The sequence below is a fragment of the Myotis lucifugus genome, unplaced genomic scaffold (genome assembly GCF_000147115.1).
Source record: "Myotis lucifugus unplaced genomic scaffold, Myoluc2.0 scaffold_619, whole genome shotgun sequence".
Taxonomy (NCBI): domain Eukaryota; kingdom Metazoa; phylum Chordata; class Mammalia; order Chiroptera; family Vespertilionidae; genus Myotis; species Myotis lucifugus.
Window position 1 is genome coordinate 223,774 of NW_005871667.1, and position 26,215 is coordinate 249,988.

Here is a 26,215-nt window from a genome sequence, read left to right on the forward strand (position 1 = left end):
TGAGAAAGAATTTAGTTTGTATATTTTAATCAGATATTTAATTAGCTCATTTTTAGCAAGTAATACCATGCTATCTTTAAAACGAATTTGGGTGAGAATATTTTAAAGAAACAGAGCTACACATTTTTGGCATTTTGCTCTTGAGGATAGCAAATGGTGGAAGTATGAATTCAAATTCTAGAAAGGGTCACCTCATAAATATATGTACATATATTATTCACATACACACACACATACACACATACACTTTTCTTTCCACACATATAATTTATAATCACAGTAGAATTTTGTTTCATTCAGAGTTGTTTATATAATCATTTCATTTAATTAAAGGAAATCTAAGTTTTCTAGAAACATTTCTTAGGAATGTCAAATACATCCCTCATATTCCATGTGATTAAATGCATTGAGTTTTAAGAAGTATACTGAGAAATAGATTTTTAACATGTTAATTTTGTTCACAGATTTTTATAGAAAATTATTCATCTGAAATGCTGAATTATAGTATGTTAAAGTGTTATAATTAGAAAGTTAAGCCATGATTATATCTTAAAACAATTATAAATATGAATTAGAATCATCCTTATATTTTCACACAAAATATTGAGAAAATTTACTTTTAAGGATTTAAATCCTGAATGCTAAATATTATTATTCTTTATAAATATTACTTTTTAAAATCAGAACAATTTTGCAATAAAATATTGTTGTAAACATACTGCACACCAGTCTCATACTATATCTAATGCGTCCACAGCTTTTTTACTTTCTAAACTCTCGTACTAATTCTATCCTTCCCGAAAGAACTTGCAAATGTGTGCCTAGTACTTACATAATTGCACGTTACCTTCCTTTCTTTTATTTATCTCTTTAATAATTTTTCTTTCTTTTCAATACTAAAAAATTCTGAAATAATGTATAGTTTAGAAGCAGTGGGTGGACTCTTCATGTAACTAAAAATCTGTATCTTTAGAAGTTAAAGAATTATACCATATCATTTATCCTTATACTACGGATGTCTTTATGTAATAAGTACTATTACCTGGAATTTAGTTTATAACTATTTGAAATAACTTATATAAAATATTGTCAGCTATAATTCAAATACTGAAGTGACCCCCAAATTTTGTAGGTATAGCTGGCATTTGTCCACATATAACTAAAGGTGTGTTATAATTTAAAAGAAGACATTAATAATTGCATATTAATATTTATAATATGTAGCACTTGTTAACTTTAGATAGTAATAATTCTGCATAAGATTACTTATCTTAGAAATTAAATTAGAAATTAAATTTAGAAATTAAATTAGGAAATATAAAGTTATTAAATTCCACATTAAATGTAAATATTTAATAGCCTAGCCAAGGAATATGTCACCCAACTTTTATTTTTGACACAAAGACATTAAAAGCCTCTTAGATTTACACTATCTTTTTTCTTAAACGATTAAAAATATATCTATATCTATCTGCACACTTCATATTAATCTAATATGGACACAGATAGAAAACAGACCCTCTAATAAGAAGTTGAGACTAAAAATAGTAATTCATTTGTATAATATCTCAGAGACAGCAGTGCTCCATTTCCATTTTATGTGTTAAGTCAGAGCCAGGAAGAAGTGAAACACCAGAGTGGAAGCCTGCAGATGGAAGCCTGCAGATGGTGGACAACTGAACACTGGTTGGAGCATGAAGAATAAGACAGCCTATTTGCTTATTTCTTAGATACAGGAATACAGCATTTACTAAAGGAAAAGTCTGCATAGACAGTGTTTGCATCCCCACTGAAATGATAAATATCAGATTTTAATCATATGCACAGCTTCATTTTCTGTGGTGAAGTTTGTTAACAAACTGACACAAATATATGTATTCTTATTTCTAAAGAACTGAGAGAAAGAACTGGATCTTAAATAGCATACAAATTATTTGATGTAATCTGTACCGAGTAAATCAGGCATGTTCTTGACAGTTACAGATCCGTTTCCCCTTCAGAACAAAGATCTATAACTTTATCATCTATCCAGTCTTTTATGGAAAACTTACCAAGTGGCCCAGGCCCTGTGTTGGGAGCTCGAGATAACAGATATATGAGACACTGTTCCTGTCTCTGAGGAACTTCTAGATTAGTTGTAGAAAACAGATGTGTAAATGTGTCAGTGCAGAAAAGTCTTAAAAGTACTGATACAAGAGACACAAACACCAATTTGAAGGAGAAGGGGTAAGAAATTCTTTGGGGGATGATTATATATATACTATAAATGTCTTTCATATTTTTGTACTGACAATATCCCACTCTTTACTATCAGATATTCCCATAAAATTGCTCTGTTATCTCTGTGTTATAAAGTTCCTGTACAAACCTAAACCCATTTTAGTATTGATAACCTGCAACCACAAAATAGCCTCTATGGGAATCCTATGAAAAGTATTTAAAATAATAAATAGGTAGGTTTTAATATTGATATGTTTCTGATTGAAAATGAACATTAAGACAAACAAATTTATTCCTCTGCCATATAAGAACTCCAACACGTTATGGTCTTATAAAGGTCTGAGAGTGTCTGTAAGGCATCATGTCTTCTTCATCATGGCAGAAAAATTATTGAACTATTTCATTAGCCATACTTTAAAATAAATGCAAAACTCATTCCACTATAATTTAAAATATCCCAATTAATAGTATGGAGTATATTTATTTAGGTTGCTACTTATGTATGGCTTTAGATTTATAAAGCAATTCAATAGTAGATACCTGTTATTTCATTCATTCATTCAGCTACTTACTGATTTGGGATTGAGCATATGACACATGATGGTCCAATAAGAATTAGCATAAGAGTATGGTGAAACTGTTGGGATAGAGATACCTGTTTCTAATCTAGTAAAACAGAGCTTGACATTACTAGTGACTGTCTTCTCATCACATGGAGAGAGGAAGAACCAGACTAAAAATAGTTAACCTATATAAAAGGAAACTCCACAAGTGGACAGAGAAATGTCTGACAGCATTTTGGCATCTGAATCTAATCTAAAGCCAGCACAGAATCAATAATTCCCTTTTGTTTAAGCTGTTTTGAGTTGGATTTCTGTAATTTGCAACAAACCAAATAGTATATTTGAAAATATTATGTTCTTGTTAAATCATGTATTATTTGCCTATTCAAAAGAAATATTGACATTTTATTGTGGCTCTTGATGCTCCAAAAGTCAAGATGTCATAGCTCTGGTAAAGAGATGGAAGTAGATTACTTAAATTATCTTTAATAAAGATATGCCCTAATGATCTAATAGGAGAGGTCTCTTTCATTTCCGTAGTGGTTTATACCTTAGGCTACTGAGACACCCTATGGTAGTGTCCAATGGAGATGCCTCTGTCATTTTGAGGTATGTATATTGAACTAAAATAAATATAAAAATTATATTTTTTCATTTAATATACATTTTTAAAAATATATTTTATTGATTTTTTACAGAGAGGAAGGGAGAGGGATAGAGAGTTAGAAACATCAATGAGAGAGAAACATCGATCAGCTGCCTCCTGCACACCCCCTATTGTGGATGTGCCTGCAACCAAGTTACATGCCCTTGATCAGAATCGAACCTGGGACCCTGAGTCCGCAGGACAACGCTCTACCCACTGAGCCAAACCGGGCTAATATACATTTTATATACATAAAAAAGTGAATCCCTGAAAAGTACTGACTTAACAAAATACAGTGTGGAGGAAAAGCAGGTTTACAGTTGTGAGTATGTGAAACATTGAGTTTATTCTTGTACTATTATTAATTATTTTCCATACGAACAACTAGAAAGCTACTTTTGTCCCACCCTGTATGTACCACAGAGCTATGTGAATGCAAGTATCCAGAAAGAATAAAAAATCAGCTCCTCTAACTCTTTACTATTCTGTCTAATCTCCTCACTTTTGATAAACAAATCAAAAGCAATAGTTTGCATAGCATTTCTAATACCTATTGTAAAATACCATGCTGTCTTTTCTCATATATCCTTATCCCTCACCTATTACCAACACCAGGTTTTAAACTGGGAGCTATCTGTACCTTCTCTTGCTCCCTGTTATGCAGTGTTGGTCTTTCTCCTCCTTGAAATGTTTCTTGCCCAGTCCTACTGTTTTATCCTATCTAAAGTGTGATGTAATAAAAAGTGTCTATATCTTCACCAATACAGCTCCTAGGGCAGTGATGGCGAACCTTTTGAGCTCGGCGTGTCAGCATTTTGAAAAACCCTAACTTAACTCTGGTGCCGTGTCACATATAGAAATTTTTTAATATTTGCAACCATAGTAAAACAAAGACTTATATTTTTGATATTTATTTTATATATTTAAATGCCATTTAACAAAAATCAACCAAAAAAATGAGTTTGCGTGTCACCTCTGACACGCGTGTCATAGGTTCGCCATCACTGTTAGGGCAATGGAAACTAAGGAGAAAATAAACAAATGGGACTACATCAAAATAAAAAGCTTCTGCACAGCAAAAGAAACCATCAACAAAACAACAAGAAAGCCCACTGCATGGGAGAACATATTTGCCAATGTTATCACCGATAAGGGTTTATCCCCCAATATTTACAGGGAACTCACATACTTAACAAAAGAAAGATAAAGAACCCAATAAAAAAATGGGCAATGGACCTAAATAGATACTTTTCGAAAGAGGACATAAGGAAGGCCAAGAGACATATGAAAACATGCTCAAAGTCATTATTCATCTGAGAGATGCAAATCAAAATGACAATGTGGTACCATCTCAAACCTGTCAGAATGGCTATCATCAACAAATCAACAAATGACAAGTGCTGGAGAGAATGCGGAGAAAAAGGAACCCTCGTGCACTGCTGGTGGAAATGCAGACTCCTGCAGTAGCTGTGGAGAACAGTGTGGAGTTTCCTCAAAAAAACTAAAAATGGAACTCCCATTTGACCCAGTGATCCCACTTCTAGGAATATATCCCAAGAAACTAGAAACACCAATCAGAAAGGATATATGCACCCCTATGTTCACAGCGGTACAATTTACAATAGCTAAGATTTGGAAACAGCCTAAGTGCCCATCAGCAGATGGGTGGATTAAAAACTGTGGTACATCTACACAATGGAATACTACACTGCGGTAGAAAAGAAGGAATTCTTATCATTTGCAACAGCATGGATGGAACTGGAGAGCATTATGCTAAGCAAAATAAGCCAGTCAGAGAAAGGTAAATATCTCATGATCTCACTCATTTTTGGAATATAATGCACAACATAAACTGATGAACAAAAACAGATCCAGAGACAGAGAAGCATCGATCAGACCGTCAAATCTCAGGGGGAAGGTAGGGGAGGGTGAGGGTAAGGGGGAGAGATCAACCAAAGGACTTGTATGCATGCGTATAAGCCTAACCAATGGACACAGACAACAGGGGAGTGAGGGCATGAGTGGAGGAGGAGTGGGGGGGGGCAATGGAGGGAGATAAGGAAACATATGTAATACCTTAATCAATGAAGAAGAAAAATAAAGTGTCTACAATTGGCATTTACGAGATATGAGCTTTCACCCTGGCTCTGCTGGCTGGCCTTTGTCAAATCACTTCAGTTTCATCCTTTATAAAATCAGACAACTTGGTAAGATTGTGGTTTAGGAGTTTTCATTTTAGCATTATGAAAAACTCTACTCAACCGCCTTCAGTGACAAGTCCCTTCAACTACCCACTGCATTATCCAGACTCCCTTTGTAGACACTCCCAATTCTCCAGACGCTGTCACCAACCTGTCTTCCCAGCTTCATCTTTTAGGACTCTTACCCTGTGCTCAACCCGAACTTTACCTGCTAACTCCTGGTACAGCCTGTAGTAAGTGATTTTCTATATCTTTGCCTCTGCTTATTCTTTTGTTCCAACTGATAAAATGTTACCTATATTTCCACACTGTTCTTCCCCTTAAAAGTCATACATTTTTGACTTCTGATATCTTATGTGTCTTGCACAAGACTTAAAATGCAATGTACTTTGTAAACTCAGTCCTGGTTACCTAACACCAGAACTGTCAGAGTATTTTCTACATTTCTTATCATGTCGCTTATCCTATGCAGGCTTATATGAGAGAGAGACATTTACCTCTTTTAAAATATTTTATCTTCCTAAAGGCCAATATCTCTTTTGCATTTCCTATTTGCACCTGGCGGAAGTTACCAACTGAATAATGTTTTAAAAAATAAAATACAGATTTGTATAACTAAACTGCAAATGATTTGAAAGATTCCATCATGGCTGTGTGTGTACGTGTGTGTATGTGTGTCAAATGCAACTTTGGGTTCTTAAAACAAAACTATCTTTACTTTATCATACTTAAGATAAAAAATTCAATAAATTTACTGCATTTGCACTGACATATACAAAAAGATAAATGTACAGATGCTTTAATCTTAAAAAATTACTGAAACTAGTAACACAGATTTAGAATCTTTAAAAATCTGATAACAGCCCTGGCTGTGTGCTCAGTGGTTAGAGCGTGGCCTGCGCACTGGAGTATCACAGATTTGATTCCCATTCAAGGGCGTATAGCTGGGTAGCAGGTTCTATCCCAGGACTGGTCGGGGTGCGTGCCAGAGGCAACCATTTAATGTGTCTCTCTCACATCTATATTTCTTTCTCTCATCCCCCCTTTCCTCCATTCCACTCTCTCTAAAAATCAATCATTCTTATATACACTTAAATATTAGTAGTCTTTATAATACTATTAATTATAAGTTTCATGAGAGCGAGATCTTAATTCCTATTCTATTCGCAAAATATCCTCCACATCTAGAACAGTACCTTGGATACAGTAGACACTCAATAATAATTGTGCAATGAATACCAGAGATGTACTAAATTTATTTTAAATGAATTGTTTATTCTGATTTTGCAGGATTTATTTATTCAGTAGCCTAATTTGGGGATATTTTTTCTATTTCCTTTTGTTACACTGCTTTTAAAAAATTAAAGTAATATAGTTTACATGATAAGAAAAAACTCTTATCTGAATTTCAATCTCTGATCTTCCCTTTATTTTAGTTTAACCTACATATAATTTTACATTGTTTAATCCAAACTCTACATATATATTTAACTTTTATATTATTTGTCACATTTCTTAAAATTTATACATATATATTTTTTTAAATTTAAGTTCTTTATTTTTTGATGTATTACATAAGTCTCCTTTTTCCCCCATTGACCTCTCCCGGCTGCCCCCAAGCCCCAGCACATGCCCTCACCCCCCTACCCCCATCCCCACCCTCACCCCCCCGTCTGTGTCCATTGGTTATGCTCATATGCATGCATACAAGTCCTTTGATTGATCTCTTTATTTTAAATATTATAGTTTAATAATTGTTTCATAAAATTTTTCTTTATACATTTTTACCACTAAAATAAAATATTATCATTAATTAATTGAAAAGACTGATATGTTCTATACTTTTGACAGGATTTATAATATTATTAAAATCAAATTTTAGATGCTTGTAGGTGTTTTATATTTACTAATCATCTAACAACATTTTTATTGATTTCAGAGAGGAAGGGAAAGGGAGAGAGAAATAGAAACATCAATGATGAGAGAGTATCATTGATGGGCTGCCTCCAGCACGCCCCACACTGGGGATCCAGCCCGCAACCTGGGCTTGTGCCCTGACCAGGAATCAAAACTATGACCTCTCCTGGTTCATAGGTTGATGCTCAACCACTGAGCCATGCCAGAGGGGCTAACCCAACATTTCTTGTATCTTAATTTCACCAACAGTTTTCCTAACGGCAATACTTTTTTTAAACAAAAATAGACGTCTGCATTTCAGTGTCTTACTAGTAAAGAGAGATTGATAATTATTGCCTTAAATGACTATCATTAAGAAATTAAAATGTCATGAATTATTCTTATTTTATTAATACTTTGGATAAGCAAACAGATATTAACTAATATATAAAAGGGTACAGAAGAATGTCTGCAATTTAACAAAAGGTGTTATTAGTCCCAAAACTAAGTTCTCTTCCTATAATAGATTAAAGTAGTGCACTTCTATTATTTAATTAATCACAAATAAAAAACATTAATTTTATAATTTCTATTATTTGGCTAATAGCAATTTGAAATTAGTTAATGAAATAGAATAACTCCCTTTTTCAAAAAACATTTTTAAAGAGTAACAGACAGACTATATGATCTAATTGATGAAAAAAAGCAATAGTTAAACCAAACACCAATAGAATGAATTATAAGGTATTAGGTTCAGAAGAAAACATGAAAATGATCAATTTATTATCTCCTAAAATATTTTAAATAAAAAATAAAAAAAATATGAAAATGAATAACAAGGACCAATTGTTTATTCCATAATTACAGGAATCAAACTCCCTAATCTGAGGAAACTACTGTAAGCTGAGTGAATATGCAAAGACGTTCCTATTTCTAAACATTCTTTAAAAAAAAGTAAAAATCTTGAAAATAAACTTGATAACTATCCAGTTTTCCTATTTTAGGAATTTTCCATTTTATATGGCTTTATTTGAAAGGCAAAACAAATTCAAATGAACTGTACACACACACACACACACACACACACACAGCTAGAAGACTAGTGCACGTTCTGAAATAGAGGCTTTAAGTGCTTTGGTTATATAAAAGCATGCATAATATCTGTCTTGAGAATATGCTGTGTGTAAGAACTACCTTAGCTATGATTGCAGGAAGAATGTTGATGAAACAAACAGACCACCTTTACCTACTAGGTAGACCAAAAAGAAGGAGTATTGCAAATCTACCTACCTCAAAGCCAATACTAGATAATGTAATCTATACATTTTTAGCAATGTCCAAGCCATATTTGGGATATAAAATAAGAACCATTTCAGAGTTACTACTTCATTACCTCTTTGCCCCTGAAGTGTACCACTTCTTCAATTTGAAAATGTGAAAAGCCTTAGGCTTTTCATAAATATAAATATATCTTAATACAAAATCATACCTTTAAAAGGACTTTTGAAGGTCACATAACATGGTATTTACTAAATGGTGTGTTATAATTTTAACCTGAACATATTAAAGGTATGCTGCTTTCAGCAGTAATTCTTAACTTGCCCCCAGGGAAATCCTCAGATTCCCATCACTGAGTGTGAAGGTTATACATACCATATACACAGCATAGCATACTAACAAAATTAGAAGTTTGCAATGGAATGAATGTGGTTAGAAAGCACCCATTTAACCATTTTCCATAATTTTTTACAAGGTTATTGCTCAACGATTTTTAAAAATACTAACGTAATCTGTATATAAAAACCTCCAAGGTAAGGGAACCTCTAACTGTATTTGGCAATAGTCATATGACTAATGATGCTCTGAAAAGATAATCATCCTTTGTATAATATCTCTTCATAGATTTAAATAGTATTAATTAGTAAACCTTTACTGTTCTCAATGATAAAACTACCACCTACCCTTCAACTTTTGTACAAATCAGATATTTTTTGATTAATTTCATTTTTCAAATAACATTCAAAGGATGTTATTTCATGAAAAAAGCCTTGAATTAAAGTTTGAGAAAAGAGTCAGTGTTACATAGCACAGAATTATCATCATTTTAAATAAATGAATGTGCACATTTCATACAGTAACAGTATTTCCCAAATATCTCAAGAGGCTTCAGGAAACATTTCTCGAATTCTTCAAATACATATACCTAATTTCATCCTAGACCTATTAAATAAGAATCTCCATAGGTAACTTTGATGTGAAGCTAGGACTGAGAACCTTTGATATATTAAGAAAAATATGATAAATATTATGCAACCATTTGATTTTAAAATGTGAAACAACTGCCATTTTCTTTGCCAGTTACTAAGTGCCTCCTTGAGGCCTGAAGCTTCTCTTTTGACCCTTTTTGAGTCTCCTTTATAAAGCATCCCAAACTAGAAAATGAAGGAGTCAAGCAACTCAAACAAGTATATGTCAAAGACAATTCAATCTTTCGGAAAAGTTCCGCTTTATATTCCTTAAAACACTGCATTTACCACAACTGAAGTCGTTACCCTTTCTATCCTGTCTTAGTTTCTTAGACACATTTTTAAAAAGGTAGATATTGAGCCCTGGCTAGTGTGGTCCAGTTGGTTGGAGCATCATCCCTATACAACGAAAGGCTGTGAGTTCAACTCCCTGTCAGGGCATTTGCCTAGGTTGCCGGTTCAATCCCTATTCAGGTTGTATATGGGAAACTACCAGTCAATGTTGCATTCGCGCATTCTCTCTCTCCCTCTTCTCTCTCTCTCTCTCTCTCTCTCTCTCTTCATTTTCCTTATCTCTAAAAATCAATGACGATGTCCTTGGGTGAGAATAAAAAATAAAAGCAGGAAAATAAAATGTAGATACTACATTTAAACTCTAATTGAAAAATAAAGTTTAAAAGTAGAGATATAAAAAAGTTAACATTCATATTCTTTGTCATCACTCTGATGATAAATGAACATAAGATGTTTTTTGACTATACTATGGAATACTACTTAGCTGTAAGGATGAAATACTGCCATTTGCAACATGAATGGAGCTTGAGAATATTGTGCTAAGTGAAAGAAGTCAGAAAAAGCTAAGAACCATATGATTTCACTCATATGTGGCATATAAAAGTGAAACTCAAGAGACACAGACAACAGTATGGTGGTTACCAAAAGGAAAGGGGTGTATGGGAGGTAGAGGTTAGAGGGGGCCAAAAACTAGGTGACAGAAGATGATTTGACTATGGGTGGTGGGTACACAAAGCAATATACAGATAATGTATCAGGAATGTATACTTGAAACCTGTATGAAACTATTAACCAATGTCACCCCAATAAATTTAATTAATAAAAAAGACACTGAAAAAGTAGGGCTATATGCCAACAACTTAATTTTCCGTAGTTAATATATTATGAACACTATTTTAGGCTAATTTATGTGGCTCTAACTCATTATTTTTAATAGCTCCACCACATAATATTCTGAGTACCACAATTTATTCAGCTATGTTCCTGTTAAGAAGTCAGGTTGTTTTCCAACTTTTGCCCCTCTAAATAACACTGCAATATATAATACTTGTCTCTCTACTTTTATGTATTGGTGCATTGTTTTACTGAATAAATTCTCAAAAGCTGCAATGTTACAGCATTTCTTACATTGGATGAGAATGATTATTTCCTATATCTTTGCCAGCAGTTTTAATTTATAAACACACAGATTAATTTTTGCATTCATGATATGTGTGTATTATATACATGCATAAGATTTTGTCTATCTGGTAGAAAAAAGTACAATCTCATGATGATGATTTATATAATCTTTACCCATTTTCTTTGTTGTTTTTTTCATACCAATCTAGAAGTTCTCTGTATAGTCTGAGTTACCAATTTATTACCATATCTGTTTAACATATTTTTCCAAAGTATTATCATGTTCTGCTTACTAATGATGTATTCTGATACACCAAAATATATAAAATATTTACGATTCAAATATTTTAACAATTTTTTCATGTTTTGGGTTTCTTTCTTCCTAAGAAAGACTCCTCAAGATGATTTCACACACTATAATTTCATCAAATAGTCTTACAGTTTCAATCTTGAATGCATTGAAATTTATTTTTAGATATCATATAGTATATATTTATTTTCTTTCAGGTGGACAGTCAAGTATACCAGCACCATTTGTTAAATAAAACATCCTTTTTCTAAAGTGAATTAAAATCACACTTAAATGTTTCTCTGTATCAGGCAGTGTTCTGCTTCTTCTCATGTATTGCTCATGTATACGAACTATGACGACCCTATGAAGTAGGCACTGTTATTATTCACATTTTACAATGAGAAAACACACATGGCAAAGTTAAGGATGTTTCTTCAAATCAGAAAATCAGAAGTGGCAAAGATTTGACTGAAAGCCTGGAATTATGGCTTGGTGCAGTTATCTTAATCCCTGACTTAATACTTCTTTTCTTAATGCATGACAAGATACAATTAAGTTCCCATATATATTTGGATCTATTTCTGAAATCTCTATTATGTACCACTGACAATTACATCTGTTTGTGTTACTATCACATGCTTTTATTATAACAGTCTTAGAGCAAATTTTAATATTAAGTGAAGTACATCATCCTACACAAATAGTTCCTTGATAATTATTTTATGGATCATATCATGGCAATTCTCAGGCACTTATTTTTTGTTTAATATTAAAATCATTTTTGTCTTGTTTCTCTCTCCCAGAAAACCAGATAAAATTGGTAAGAAAAATGAAAGTGCAAGAAATTATATTTTAATTGAAAGGGATTGATATTTCTATGACATTAAAGCTTCCCTTCCAAAGTCATTGTAAGTCTATTTATTAAAGGAATGTTTTATGTCTTTACAAGAAAATTGTACATCCTCTTAATATGGATTCTGTGTTTTTTGGTTCATTTTATTCTTGGGAATTTGGGGAAATTTTGATATGTACATAATATACACTTAAATTGATCCATAAGAAATTGCACTCAAATATCAGCAATTTTATAAGGCTCATACTAACAGTAAGCAAAGTACATAAAATTTAATGTATATGAAAGTCAATAAGTTCATTTAAAAAGAGCATTTAGATTTCACTATTTTTCTAGGATTTTCTTAAACAGACTTTTAAAGAACACTACCCTGACATCACACAAACATACATAGATCACACACATACACTGAAGAAAAAAATTAATTTTAATATTTTATTGGATAATTACAACAATATGAGACAAGAGTCTGACTGGTTTTCAAATTGTGCTCTGAGTACTACAAGGAGTAAAATAGAAATCTAACAAAAAAGGCTATGTCCTATTAACTTAACCTATTTATTACATCAAAAGTATTTTTTCCAGTAGGTTTATATTTTTAGAGAACTTCTGTGCAAAATTTCATCTGTAGAAGGGATTCTCAAAAATAAAAAATAAGCTTTAAAGCATATAGACTATAAACCTATTCTTCCAACTAATACTAGTCATCTCAGAAAGGTTTATTGAGAATCTACTCTTGCCCTGACCGGTTTGGCTCAGTGGATAGAGCGTCGGCCTGCGGACTGAAGGGTCCCAGGTTCGATTCTGGTCAAGGGCATGTACCTTAGTTGCGGGCACATCCCCAGTATGGGGTGTGCAGGAGGCAGCTGGTCGATGTTTCTCTCTCATTGATGTTTCTAACTCTCTATCCCTCTCCCTTCCTCTCTGTAAAAAATCAATAAAACATATAAAAAAAGAGAGAGAATCTACTCTTTTCCAGGTTATCGCTTTGATACAGCAGATAATGAAACAAAGATCCCGGTCCTCACGCACCTTCTTTTCTGGGAAAGCAAGACAGAATACATAATAAATATGATAACAGGAAAGTATAGAGTGTTCTATGAAGCAATGGAAAAATATAGCAAGATAAAAGGAATCAGGAGTACTGAGGTAAGGTGAGGCCAGGTTGCAATGCTTAATAGATAATAGATGGTGAGGTAAAACTTATTGAGAAGGTGAATTTTGAACAAAGACTTGAAGGCTATAAAGATATTAGCCAAGTAGATCTCTGAATTAAGATAATTTCATGAAGAGAAAATGCAAGAGGAAAATACCGAGGCGAGAACATATGTAATGTTGTCTGCAAGGAAAAGCAAGCAGGTCAATTTGGCTGGGGCAGAGTGAGTGAGGCTTACGTGCTAGGAAATGAAGTGGAAGAGGTAATGTGGCAAGGGCCAGATCTTGTAAATTAATGGATGTCATTTTGTGGATACGAGTTTTATTGAGAAAAATGAAAAACTACTGCAAGTACAGGGAAATAAAATTTTTAAATGACACATTTTAAAAGGAATACTCAGTCTGCTCAGTGGAGAAGATACTTTGAAAGCAAGGGTAGAAAGGCTGGGAAATCTATGTGAAGGTACTGCAATGATTCAGGCTTGGAGGAGGGAAGCAGTGGATGTAATAAGACATGTTTAATATATTTACATACTAGATTTGAGGTGCTAAAGAAAAGATGATATGGATTTGGAATTTTTTATCTGAACAAGTAGTTGTATGGAGTCGCCTTTAACAGGGGTGACAAATGGCTACATGTGGAGCAGATTTGGAGTAGTTTTTTGACTTGTTGAATTTAAGATGTCCCTTTAGATATGCAAATGGAAAGGTTCAGGGACAAATTGGATATAGTCTGTAGTTTCACTGTGAGATCCGGATTAGAGATAAATATGAACCCAAGTTATGAAGGGGACCTGAATATTATACAATTTTAAGGGACATCTTTGGAAAATACATTCAAAATTATGATCATAAAATTAGGTGCAGGGACTTGTAATAAGCCAGTGCAGGTGAGGAATCCTAAGGATTAAGCTCTATTAGTTCATAGTAAAGCTGCCTCTCACTGAAGAAATGCATTTTGCAGATATCAGCACATAAAAGCTAAGGTATTACATGAAAAGTATAAATGCAGAAGAAGTTTCAAGTATTAAAGCCTGGAGCACTTCAACATTAAGTAGAATGAAGGAAGAAACTAGCAAGAATTCTGAGACAAAGCATATGGCATGACCCAGAAGGAAAACCAAGTATGTAGTATCCCAGAAGTCAAGTAAAGAAAGCATACCCAGAAAGTATAAGTGATACATTATGACAAATATTGTTTATAGATCAATTAACATGTGGATCGAGAATAAACTGGAATTAGCAATGTGATCATCACTGATGTTCTTGGAAAAACAGTTTTGGAGGAATGGCATAGGCAAAAACCTAAGTGAAGTGGATTTAAGAAAGAACTGGAAAACAGAAATTGAAAAACAGAGTAAATACTTGGTGAGTTTTGCTACAAAGGAGTACAAGAATTAGGGTGTTATATGGTGGGGGAAATGGGATTAAAAGGGTTGTTGTGGGGGTTTTTTGTCTTTTAAAATAGGAGAAAAAAACAGATATATGTATGCCAATGAAATGATCCCACTGAGATAAAAAACTTGACAGATAAAAGATAGAGAAGGTAGAATTGCAGAAGGATGTCCTTGAGTAAAAGAAAAAGGGCAAGGTTTAATGTACAATAAAAATTACTAGGTTTAGGAGCAGGAAAAGTTTATCAACCATAACAAATGAGAAGTAGAATATGTGGGTTTACATGCCAGCTTATTAAATATATATCAGCTGTGAGTTTGTGAAAGTTTTTATTTTTTTGATTGCTTCGTGTTTTCTCAGTGAAGTAAGAATAATCAAGGTCATCAGCTGGGTGTGAGGAAGAAGCAAGAAATAATGGGAAGTTGTGGTAGGGACAATTCCAGATGGCCCCTTGGTGTTACACCTTGTGTGATCGGCTCCATTTGAGTATAGGTGTAAATTGACTTGATTCTAATCAACAGAATATGGCAATGGAATGGAATGTCACTTTCTGCTTATGCTATATGGTAAAGCCTATGAGAAGTCCCTCCTGTGATTGGGTTCAATAAATAAGACTCCATCTTACTAGTACACTGAAAATAGTCTCCTGCCAACTTTACAAGAAGGAAACAGCCCAGCTGTGAGGTGCCTGTACAGAGGGTCCCGGGGCAGGAACTTGGCAGTGTCTAGAATCTGAGGGCGGCTCCTGACAAAAGCCAGGAAGTTGGCCCTCAGTCATACAGCTGCAAGGAACCGAATGCTGCCATCAACCTGGAATTAAAAGAGGACTGTCTGTAGTTAAGCTTCTAGAGGAGAATGCACCCCAGGCAATACTCTGATTATAGTCTTGTGAGAACAGGAGCAGTGGACCCAGCTAAGCGGTGTCCAGACTCTTGACCCATGGAAACTATGAGATAATAAACCTGTGCTATTTAAGACACTACGTTTGTGGTAATCTGTTACACAGCAACAGAAAACAAATAGGAAGATTGAAAGGAGAAGAGAATTTATGAAAGAGTTATCCAGAGAGTAAAAAGGTGAATGGGCTTATGACTGATTATCTGACAGCATTCAGAGCCCATGTGAGATCTGTGGTCATGAATTTAAAGTGAGACCAGACATTTTATTTGTTTTTCTGTTACCATAGCAGGGGTATTAGATATGAATTACCTATTCTACATTTTTTAAATATATTTTGATATATAATTTCAAATTTATCAGTACACAAAAAAATAAATGTCCATAAAGCACATATTTCTAAAATCACTCTCTTTTTAATATTTTCCTAAAATTTGAGAAGAATCCCAGGAAAGCTAACAAGCAGGAACTAAAAATTAAGGATGAAATTTAGTTTTTAGCACCACTGATTAACAAAAACATTTTGTTGAATCTTAAAGTGACTGAAAAGTTAGTATCAACTAAGAACAGATTAAACCAACTGACTTTTTAAATTAAGTTTAAACATATTGCTCACATAATGTAATTCTACTTATTATATTTCTACATTTGTCTCATATTAAAAATTCCATCTGTAAAAAATGTCAAACTTGCATCTTGCTAATTTTTCTTTCTCAAAGGGATATAATAACATCTGCATTATTAATTGGACAAAAACTAACTACTCTCAATAGAGAAGAAAATAATTGTAGTTTAAGCTATCTTATAAAGCATAGAGACTTTGATTACAGAAATATTTTAGGGTTGAAAAAGCAGCAATACTATCTTAGAAGTTTTCTTTAAAGATAAATAAAAATATCAGTTTTAACATGCTATGTGCCACATCACTTAGCATCTTAAAGGATAATTTTTCTTTTTCATGATTACTTGAAAGATATTTCAAAAAAAATAAAATAAATATAACCTAACCTAATGTTGTATTACATTCTAGAAACTGTGCTGTTCTAAGAATAGTTAATGAATTTATTTTGTATATCTATTCTTTGAGGTACTATTATAATTTGAATTTCAAAAAGGGAAACAGAACTCAATTTACTCAGCAAGTAAGTGACAGAACAAGGCTACGACCATAGGCAATTTGGCTAGTCTTGACTTTTAGCCTCCATTCTATATGGCTTCTGATATGATAGTTCTTCAATTTGCAGAGTTAAATTATTATAGAGCCACAACATTATAGCTACAGTCTGTTAGTCTGAGCTATGTAAACTTGAGAATAGAAAATTCACAATGTATTGAAACTTAGTTATTTTTAAAAGAATAGAAAATATTTTTAAATACTGAAACTGCAGATAAAACTAACTCTTCAATAATATTTTTTGTGCTTTTTATTTTGGGGTTTTAAAAAGATTAATACTCTCTAATTTCTTTTTTATATTTACTTTTTAAATTTTTATTTATTCAATTGATTGGGGTAACATTGGTCAACATGAACATATCGGTTTCAGGTGTGGGTTTCCCTAATTTCTTTTGATCTCATTAGTTTGTAACAGACAAACTATTCTGGAAATAGAACTCAATCATAACTCATTTAGTTATTAAAATAATTAATGAAAATGAAAATAACCCTAACATTGTGGATGTATTTTATATTGATTTATAGAAATTCACATGACAAAAGTTTATAGCTACTTTCAACAGCATAGGGCAAGCATGTCAAACTCGCGGGTGGCAGGCTGCATGCCATAAATGAGTCATGGGGCCTGCTGCCTGCTAGTTTGACATGCTTGGCATAGGGTATCATATTAGCTAGAACACATTAAACAATAATTTTTAATTTAAAATGGAATGCTCTGCGTTTGTACCATTTCTTCCAGTTATAAAACTAGAGACATGTCTGCAAAATGGCTGGGTAAGAATAAAGCAAATCTAAACCAGTAATAAAAGCTATTGTCTTATAGGTTTAAAAGTATCTTAATTATGGAAGCAGGGGTTAATATTATCATACTAGAGGCCCGGTGCATGAAAATTCATGCACTGGAGGGGGGTCCCTCAGCCCGGCCTGTCCTCTCTCACAGTCTGGGTGCCCTCATGGGCGGGAGGCGACCCGGCGATCAGGGGAAGGCGACGCCCCATCACACCTCTGGTGCTGCACTGCCAGCAGCACAAGCCTTGGCCAGCCCTGTTTACCTGAGCCTTGGGTGGCCCTGGGCATCTGGGCAGCCACCATCCGAGGCTTGTCTGCACCTTGGGCCGGCCCTGGGCGGCTGGGGGGCTTAGGGGCCTGGGGGACTCCGGAGGCAGGTGCACGGCAAGGGGACTGGGCACCACCATCTTGTGGCTGTGGGCACCGCCATCTTTGAAGGTGTGGCAGTCAATTAGCATATTATCTCCTTATTGGCTGTGGCACCACCATCTTTGCGACAGTGTGAGAGTCAATTAGCATATCCTATTAGATAGGATATCCTATTCCAGTTACCCTTACAGATCTAAGTCTATATAATAAAATGATACTAGCTTAATTAGGATTATACACAAGAAACAATTGTGACCTATAAACAATAAAACCCACATTACCTTCTATCTTACAATAGAAATAGAATCTATTGGGAAATACTGTAGGAAATAAAACTAGTAATAACATCAAGATGGATAACTGTAATTTCTTCAATGAAGTTAAGGATTTTGTTTTGTTCTTTTATATTTTGCCTCATGTTTTCCAGGAGCTACTAAGCTTGTTTGCACAAGAACAGAAGAAAAACAAGTAAAAATAAAACATATTTAATAAATATAACTGAGTATAGTGGACAGAGTATAAAACCACAAATGACTTATTATTTCAAATTTAAAAAAATATTAGATTCTGGCAGAAGTGGATGCAGTAACATATCTAGATAGTAAAATATATTAGTAAATGTCAACATATAATTAGACTTTTAAAGAAATCATTTTATAAAAATTCACATGTTCATATAAAATAAATAAAAGAATATTCAAATCTAACTTCATAGAAAATTTTTTCTTCCTACATACAGAATTTTTTACTTTTTATGTTCAGAAGAAGCATTAGTTTTTCTAATTGTAGTTGTATGCATTTGTCTTGTTTTTGCTTAGAAATAAATAAGGATGAAGTGTAAAAGAAGCATCAAAAACATAAAGCCAGTTATTTTCCCAATAGTTTTCTATATCATATAATTATAGCTCATATAATTGATAAGGAATATAAAGCATACACACACACACACTTTTTAATTTCATGCATCACTAATATAAGCTTGGTTCTCACTTAATAAACAGTATTACTTCCTTCAAAGAGAAGTGCTGTGTTTCATCACTACAGATGTATACTTTTTAAACCAATTTATTGGGGCTAAAATGTGAGCATTATAAAGCATTTTTGTCTGAGGGAATGCTATTGCATAAAATAAAAATCAACTCCTAATGTGTTGTTAGTTTTGCATCCAGTTATTATTTTAATTTTTTTCCTAAGATTGCAAAAGTATGAGAATCAATAGTGAGCAAAATAATTATGATAGCCTTATATTAAAAGATATGCAAAAGCCACACTTAATATTTTAGCAAATATAGTTCAAAGTCAATGATTTATTAGTCAACTGTGAAAAATATATTTAAAACATAAGCTTTTATTTAATATTTAAGTAATCCCATAAGGTCTTGTATTAGTAAGAAAGTGGAAGTATTAAAGAAAACATTTCTCACCTAAATGAAGCTCAACTCAGACAAAATGAAAATATGTTTAATCATTTTAATAAATATATTTTTCAACAATTGTAAAGTTAAAGTACAGTATGAATGAATTACATAAAATATTTTAGATGATTTCCTTAAATTTGCCCAAATTAACCACATTTGAAGAATGACCTACAAATATTCAGAACCAAACAATCATTAAATCAAACTAATAAGATATATTTGTACTTTGCAATTTGCAACTCCACCAAAGAAAATGCTAGTATTAAATCTAAGAAAATACCATTTCCTGAGTCATTAAATAACATTAAAATGATCAGAAATACCAATTTTCAGTTACTTTTAGATTGCTACAAATGCTTTTCATCCAAAGTTTAAAATTATTTACATAGTAAATAATGTCTGAAATAAAAAGCAAATGAAAATGCATTCACTTTTAAAGATATACCTTTGCTCAATAAGTCATATTTAAACATTTATTTTGTACATATATGATATTAAGTTATATACCAAGAATCCTAGGAAGAAACAATAAGGGAGATCAGAAACACCAACTCAGTAAATAACCCTCAGAGCTCCATAAAGTCATCATAATTTAAAGGGGAAAATCCAAAATTATAGTAGTCTACCACCTGAATATATTTTTGTTATCTAAAGTTAAAAATGCATACAAATTTTCAGAAATAATATTTCTTTCCCAGGTTATTTGGAATCTGATCGTGGTGAATGAACGAATACATCCTTAACCCACCATTATCTTTTTCTCCAGTGTGCAGGCAATCCCCCGTGAAAGGTATGGTGTAGATGACAGGATGATACTGTACCTGATTAGCTCTGGAGGTGGTCATGGGATCAGATGGAGAGGACTTGGTGGTAGTTGGGGAAGATGGCAATGTCTGGGAACAAAGCAGTTTAGGAGCAAATCAACCTTTATAAGCCTCAAACTGATTATTCAAATAAAACAAAACAAAATAAAATGTAATATAACGAGAACAAAATCCTATGAACAAATTTTTCTTCTATTAATTCAAATTTAATGAAATTTAAGATCAATTAAATAATCGATGCATGTAAATATGCATGCATAATAAGCATGTAAAAATAAATTCATGACTCGAAATCATGATGGTGACTGATAAAAATTCACATGAGTATTAAAGGTATCCTGACCATATTCATGAATAGTAGTCTCTTTTCTTTCCCTTTGTTTTCTTGGGGGAAAAGAGATGTGAAACAAAAATTCAAGAAATTCAATGAGTAAAACTGAAAGAGTCATTTTCCTATCAATGAATACAGTCGGGGATTGGAAGAAGTGGTGAAATGAAGTTTACTTTGGCATAAAAGTATCCACCTACTTAATATGTTGAACATCACCAACAAGTTGATTCCACATGAATTTAGGGATCCATACTTAAAAGCAACTAAATTTGCAGTTCTGAGTTCTTAATATCACATTATCTTCTAAAATATTAACTTTTAATAAATTTAGAGCCCGTCTGAAAATGTAAACATTAACTTCATATTAATAAACAAGTAACTAATAGCATTTTAACAAACTGCCATAATATTATTTTATAATTTATGCTAAACACTAAAAATTTGATATGGATGAAGGGAATAATATATTAAAGTATCATCAGCCTGTCTTGAAAATAAGCAGAAAAATGTTAGGAATCATATTTATTGTTTACTTCACTTCCAAGCAAATAGACATACTACATATAAAATGTTTTATGAGAGCATAATATATCTGTTGTTTAATTCATTAAAATATTTTAAAAACTCATGTAAAAGAGTAACCTTAAAGTGTAAAATGTTAAGTTTTTTTTTCTTTTTCTTAAGTAGCAACCTCAGTAGATAATATTTCTAAATAGATGATGTGGGGTAATTTTACAGTATAGACACAATTCTAATGAACATTACGTCTTATATTAATATATATTCATCAAAATTACTCAGATATGAGCAAAAGCATAACTTTAAAGGTTCAGCAGTGTCAGGAAAAGTAGATGCAATTACTTACTATGGTCATGTTCATGCATTTAAATTCAAAAGTTCTAATTTGGGTAGAATAAAGCAGTTAAGAGTAAAAGAAAGGATAAGAAATTCACAGGCTCCTGCTTAACTCACTGTTCTCCCCAAACAGTGTAAGATTGCTTGTAACATTAGGTCATGCTTTATTTAAACAGTCCACTCCTCAAGGGATTCCTAGTTCTTCCTCAGTTGAAACTTCAGATACTTTGAGAAAAATTAGACTTAATGTTGAGTCACACCAAGGTTTTTGTTAAATCATATTTAAAAAGGGGACAGGAGCTACATTCAAAAGAACCACCTCATAAAAGAAGGACAAATCTTTAAATCCCTTTTCTGCTTTTGTTCTTTGTAATAAATTCCTGTCATTTCTCAAGAGAGACTTTAAATTTCCACCATTAAAATGTGCCCTAATATTTTCTTTCCCTTGCAATACTATGATAGGACATATGATACTGACTTCATGCTACTATGAACTAAACAGTAAAGATTTTATTTTCTCATCTCTGGTTATAACTTTTATTGCAGAGAATTCCTGTGAGTAGTTAGCACATTTAAAAATCTATTTTGTAGTAATCTTATAAGGAGGCTGACTAAGTAGATGTAAAATAAATCTAGAGGCCGTTTCTCCAAATATAGGTCAGAATCTAAATTCGTTAACCTACAGAAGTACAGGTATGTGTGCTGGCCTCCTCTATCTTATCAGGGTAAAATCGACCTGAAGTACCACAGGCTCACTATGACATCTACTTTGCCTGGGATACGAATTCTTGAAATATTAAAAAGAACTATGTGGAAAAAGTAGTAATATCAAGTGGCTCAGAATTTTTAATCACATTAATATTACCTACTATCAATTTATTTAATATATCTCTGCTTGGCATATATATGAAATATTGGGCATATATTAATAATTGACACAACTCAGATTCATCAATATTGTCCCTAATTCTAATGCTGTTTCTTTCCCGCAGATATAAAAACAACAATTTTAAACTTCTGGGATAATATTAAACATGTTTAAAAACTCATTAAAGATTTGGTTATTGAATATAAGTTAGAGTTCAATATTTTAAGTAAACAGGTAAAAATTATGTAAGATTGGGCTTCAAGGGATAAGATTGTCAGAAATTACAGTAAATTGTCTCTAAATATTTCTAAGATTATGAACATGTAATGAGATGAACATGTGATTAGTTTTCCAGCTATCTATTATTCATATAGTTATTGTTAAACTAAAAGAAAGTATCCTCCCTTTACAAATTAACTTATAACAATAGATCCCAGAAAGCCTACATTTAAGTTCATCTTTTAAATACTATTGCAACTGTTCTCATAAAGAGGAAGTTATAAACATATTAAAGAAATGCCTTTAATTTATAAGATTCTATTACTTAATGAAACAGCTTTGATAGTTTTCCTTAATCACTCCAAAAAATAGAACAGAAAAATCCAAAAAAAATATTTCAGTATGTAATATAGATGCACAATATGTTTGTTTCCCTAATATTTTATAAACAAAATGTTTACTCCTTTACTCCTACCTACCACACAGACTTCAAGTTTAGTGGTTTCAAGTTAAAAAATCATTAGTAAAATTTCTGATATATATCTTGAAGATGCAACTAAATATCCATATAATAACAATATATTAAAATATCTGTTATAAATAATATTTACAAAGGACACACTCCTCTAAAATTTATTTTTTTTACATTTATCAAATATTGATTATGAAGGACAGTCATTTTTATCAAAATTTTACCTTTCACGTGGAAAGAATATTTCTGTTTACATGAATTGAATGGCTGCTTACAGATTCTGCTTCAAACATTAAAGGTTGAATTACTTATTGCAGAAAAATTTGAAGTATTTAATAATTTTAAAATAGTGAAATTTTCAGAGTATAGTTTTTAAAAATTCAAGATTTAACAATAGGCATTTAGTTACATATAGTTATAACTAGGTTTTGGGAAATATAACTGAAAAGTAATTATAATGTATTCTTGTTAACTGACAGTTTTGCTGGACCAGAAAATATTATTATAAATAAACTCTATAATAAATAAAGCTTACCTTCAGGCAAATCTATAGTAACAGATTGTCAAGAACTTCTGATATTCAGAGGTACAGTGAGCACAACAATGGACAACAAATCTCAATTGTAATTTGGAATTTATCACTAGCTGAGTAACATTACTTAAGTAATCACCTTCCCAAACCTGTTTTCGAATTCTGTAAAATAAATCTGCATACTGTTCTATAATATAATGGGTATAATATTTAAATATGTAATTATCACCTTTGGTTTTCCCTCTGACAAGTATCCTCCCCTTCTTCCAATGCCTGGCCTATCTGGAACTACTTAGCCCTAATATAAACTTATGGCATCTAATTTCAAAGATCTTTCACAATATATTCTTATTTCATAGCATACTTTCCTCATAATTGCTATTCTATACTTTGTCCTTCTCCTGAACCATTCAAACCCATGTATTTCATCTACCTTTCAACTGGTATTCTTCATTACTTAAGAGAAACCAGAATGAGCTTCCTTATCTACCACAATTGACTTCATTACACCTTTTTCAGTTTTCCAAATCACTTTCCCCCCCATCTTTGCATTCTTTTCACTGTAGACAAAACTGTGAACTCCAACTCAGACTCTTCACAGCCTAAGTCTTAACACCCTAAAGTTGTACCTTTCCACCACTCCAGTGTCATCTTGTTTCCTCTGTAATCCCATCTCAAATTTCTCTGCCTTTTCTCCTTTTTATTCTTTGACACAAGCCAATCCCTCTTAAGTAGCTGGGGTATGTGAGTCTCTCTGATCTAACTTCGATTTCTCTCCTTTGTAGATTCAAAATTTCAAATCAGCAGTTTCCACACTTCATAACACTTTTCTTTTTACCTAACCAGCCTCTTTACCTTTAGGAAATAATGACTTTGCTCTCACCATGTGACTGAAACTAACTTTTAAAATCTCCAATAATCTCCCATTTAAAAAGTTACTTATTCTAATATTTTTTCTCTGGGTATTTGATCCTTTTTAGTATATTTCCTCATACTTCCTCTCCTTATTTTCTGACAGAAAAAAATTACTGATTTCCTTTTTGTCATTATGATTTATAAAGAGTAGCTACTAGGAATAAGGTATAGTTTTACTCAGTTTATACTCACAATATCCTTATGAAATAAATATTAATATCCCCATGTTATAAGTAAAGAAACTGAGGTACAGAGAAGCAAAACAACTTGCCCCCAAACACCCAGCTGGTAATTTTAAAAAGCCAGGACTTGGAATCCTGACAGTCCTGCTCCAGATCCTGTGCATTTGCCATAATGCTTCTCACTTACTTTTTCTGATACCTGCTTCTGTAGTTCATTTGTTTGCTTCTTTTTTTCTCTCCTACTGTGAAGATGCAAGTGAAATTAGCTCCTCTATTGCAGTCAAGGGTCTATATTTTGAGTTTTAGATTCTCACCTATGCTTCTATCAAAGACTACTTCAAGAAAAACATACTATTTACAATTCAACTTTCCTGAGACAAATATATATATATCTCCAATAGGTGCTTAACATTCACTTGTTTGCTTTCAGGTTTCACCATTCTGCTAGGTTCAAAACTACATATAGCCATTTTTTATTCTTTCTGCACCATTTTGGAATGAGAACAAATCAGCCTTGAAGCCTTACAAAATTGACTCAGAAATATCTTTTAACCTCGTGTATTTGTCTCAACTTTCACAACCAAAAGTGAGATTATGTTCATTTTGTTCTTAAAATATTGCTTAGTCTCTTAACTTCACCCTGATACATTCTATTTTAAATGAGGTTCTCTTCTTAGAGTTTATTCAAGACTTTGAGAAGTCCCAATGAGAGAGAAATCTATTGGATTTTGTTTCACCAGCATTACTCAAACTTGGAGGCCATGAAGCCCAGTGTTAAGATAACCAGTTATATGTCCTTGGATAAGTCACTCAATTCCTCTAAGCATCAGTTTCCTTAAGTAAAGCATGGACTCTGTACCTCTCTCATAGGATTTGTGTGAGGATGGGCGACATGTGATAATACGTGCAAAGTGTGCAGCACAATGGTGGGCTCAGAAACAGAATAAGCACCATACATATAGCACTATTTCTATTATTACTGACCCTTCATTCTTGACCACAAAACCTTTCTTTCTTTCTTTTTTGCCTGACATCCTTGGATTTGTGAATGTTACATAAAAAAGTTTTAGAAAATATTTTCTTACAGACCTTTAAAACTATAGATCTACGTTGCAGAACCCTCAATTGTCATAATTCTCTTTTTCTCCCATAAACTGTATTTACAAGCACCCCAAGATTCTGTCTGGATTTTTAGCACAGAAGAGAACAAAATGCTGAGGTACCTCCTTTTATTCATAACCTTCCAGAGAAATTAAAATGGCTTGTTAGGAAATATTAGCAAGAGTCCGTAGCCTATAGAATGCGCCTCATCCTGACATCGAAGGCTCTCCATTATCCGGTCCCATCTTACCTACCTAACATTATTTTCTCTAAACTCCAACACTGATGTTCCACCTCTGTCAAGATAGTTTCCATACTATTCAACAATTATGGTACCTTTCTCCTTAAATCCATACTGTTTCACATGCCTAAAATAATTATTTTTC

General features: G+C 32.7%; 1 protein-coding gene across 3 annotated transcripts in view; it reads right to left on the reverse strand.

Moving 5' to 3' along the window:
- The window catches only part of NOVA1 (NOVA alternative splicing regulator 1), a 146,805-nt gene that overhangs the window by 4,282 nt on the left and 116,308 nt on the right, over nt 1-26,215 (reverse strand). For all 3 annotated transcript variants that reach the window (XM_006104911.2, XM_014447151.2, XM_014447150.2), the window contains one exon: nt 20,352-20,423. In XM_006104911.2, the coding sequence (XP_006104973.2) occupies nt 20,352-20,423 (72 nt within the window). The remainder of the gene's footprint in view (nt 1-20,351; nt 20,424-26,215) is intronic.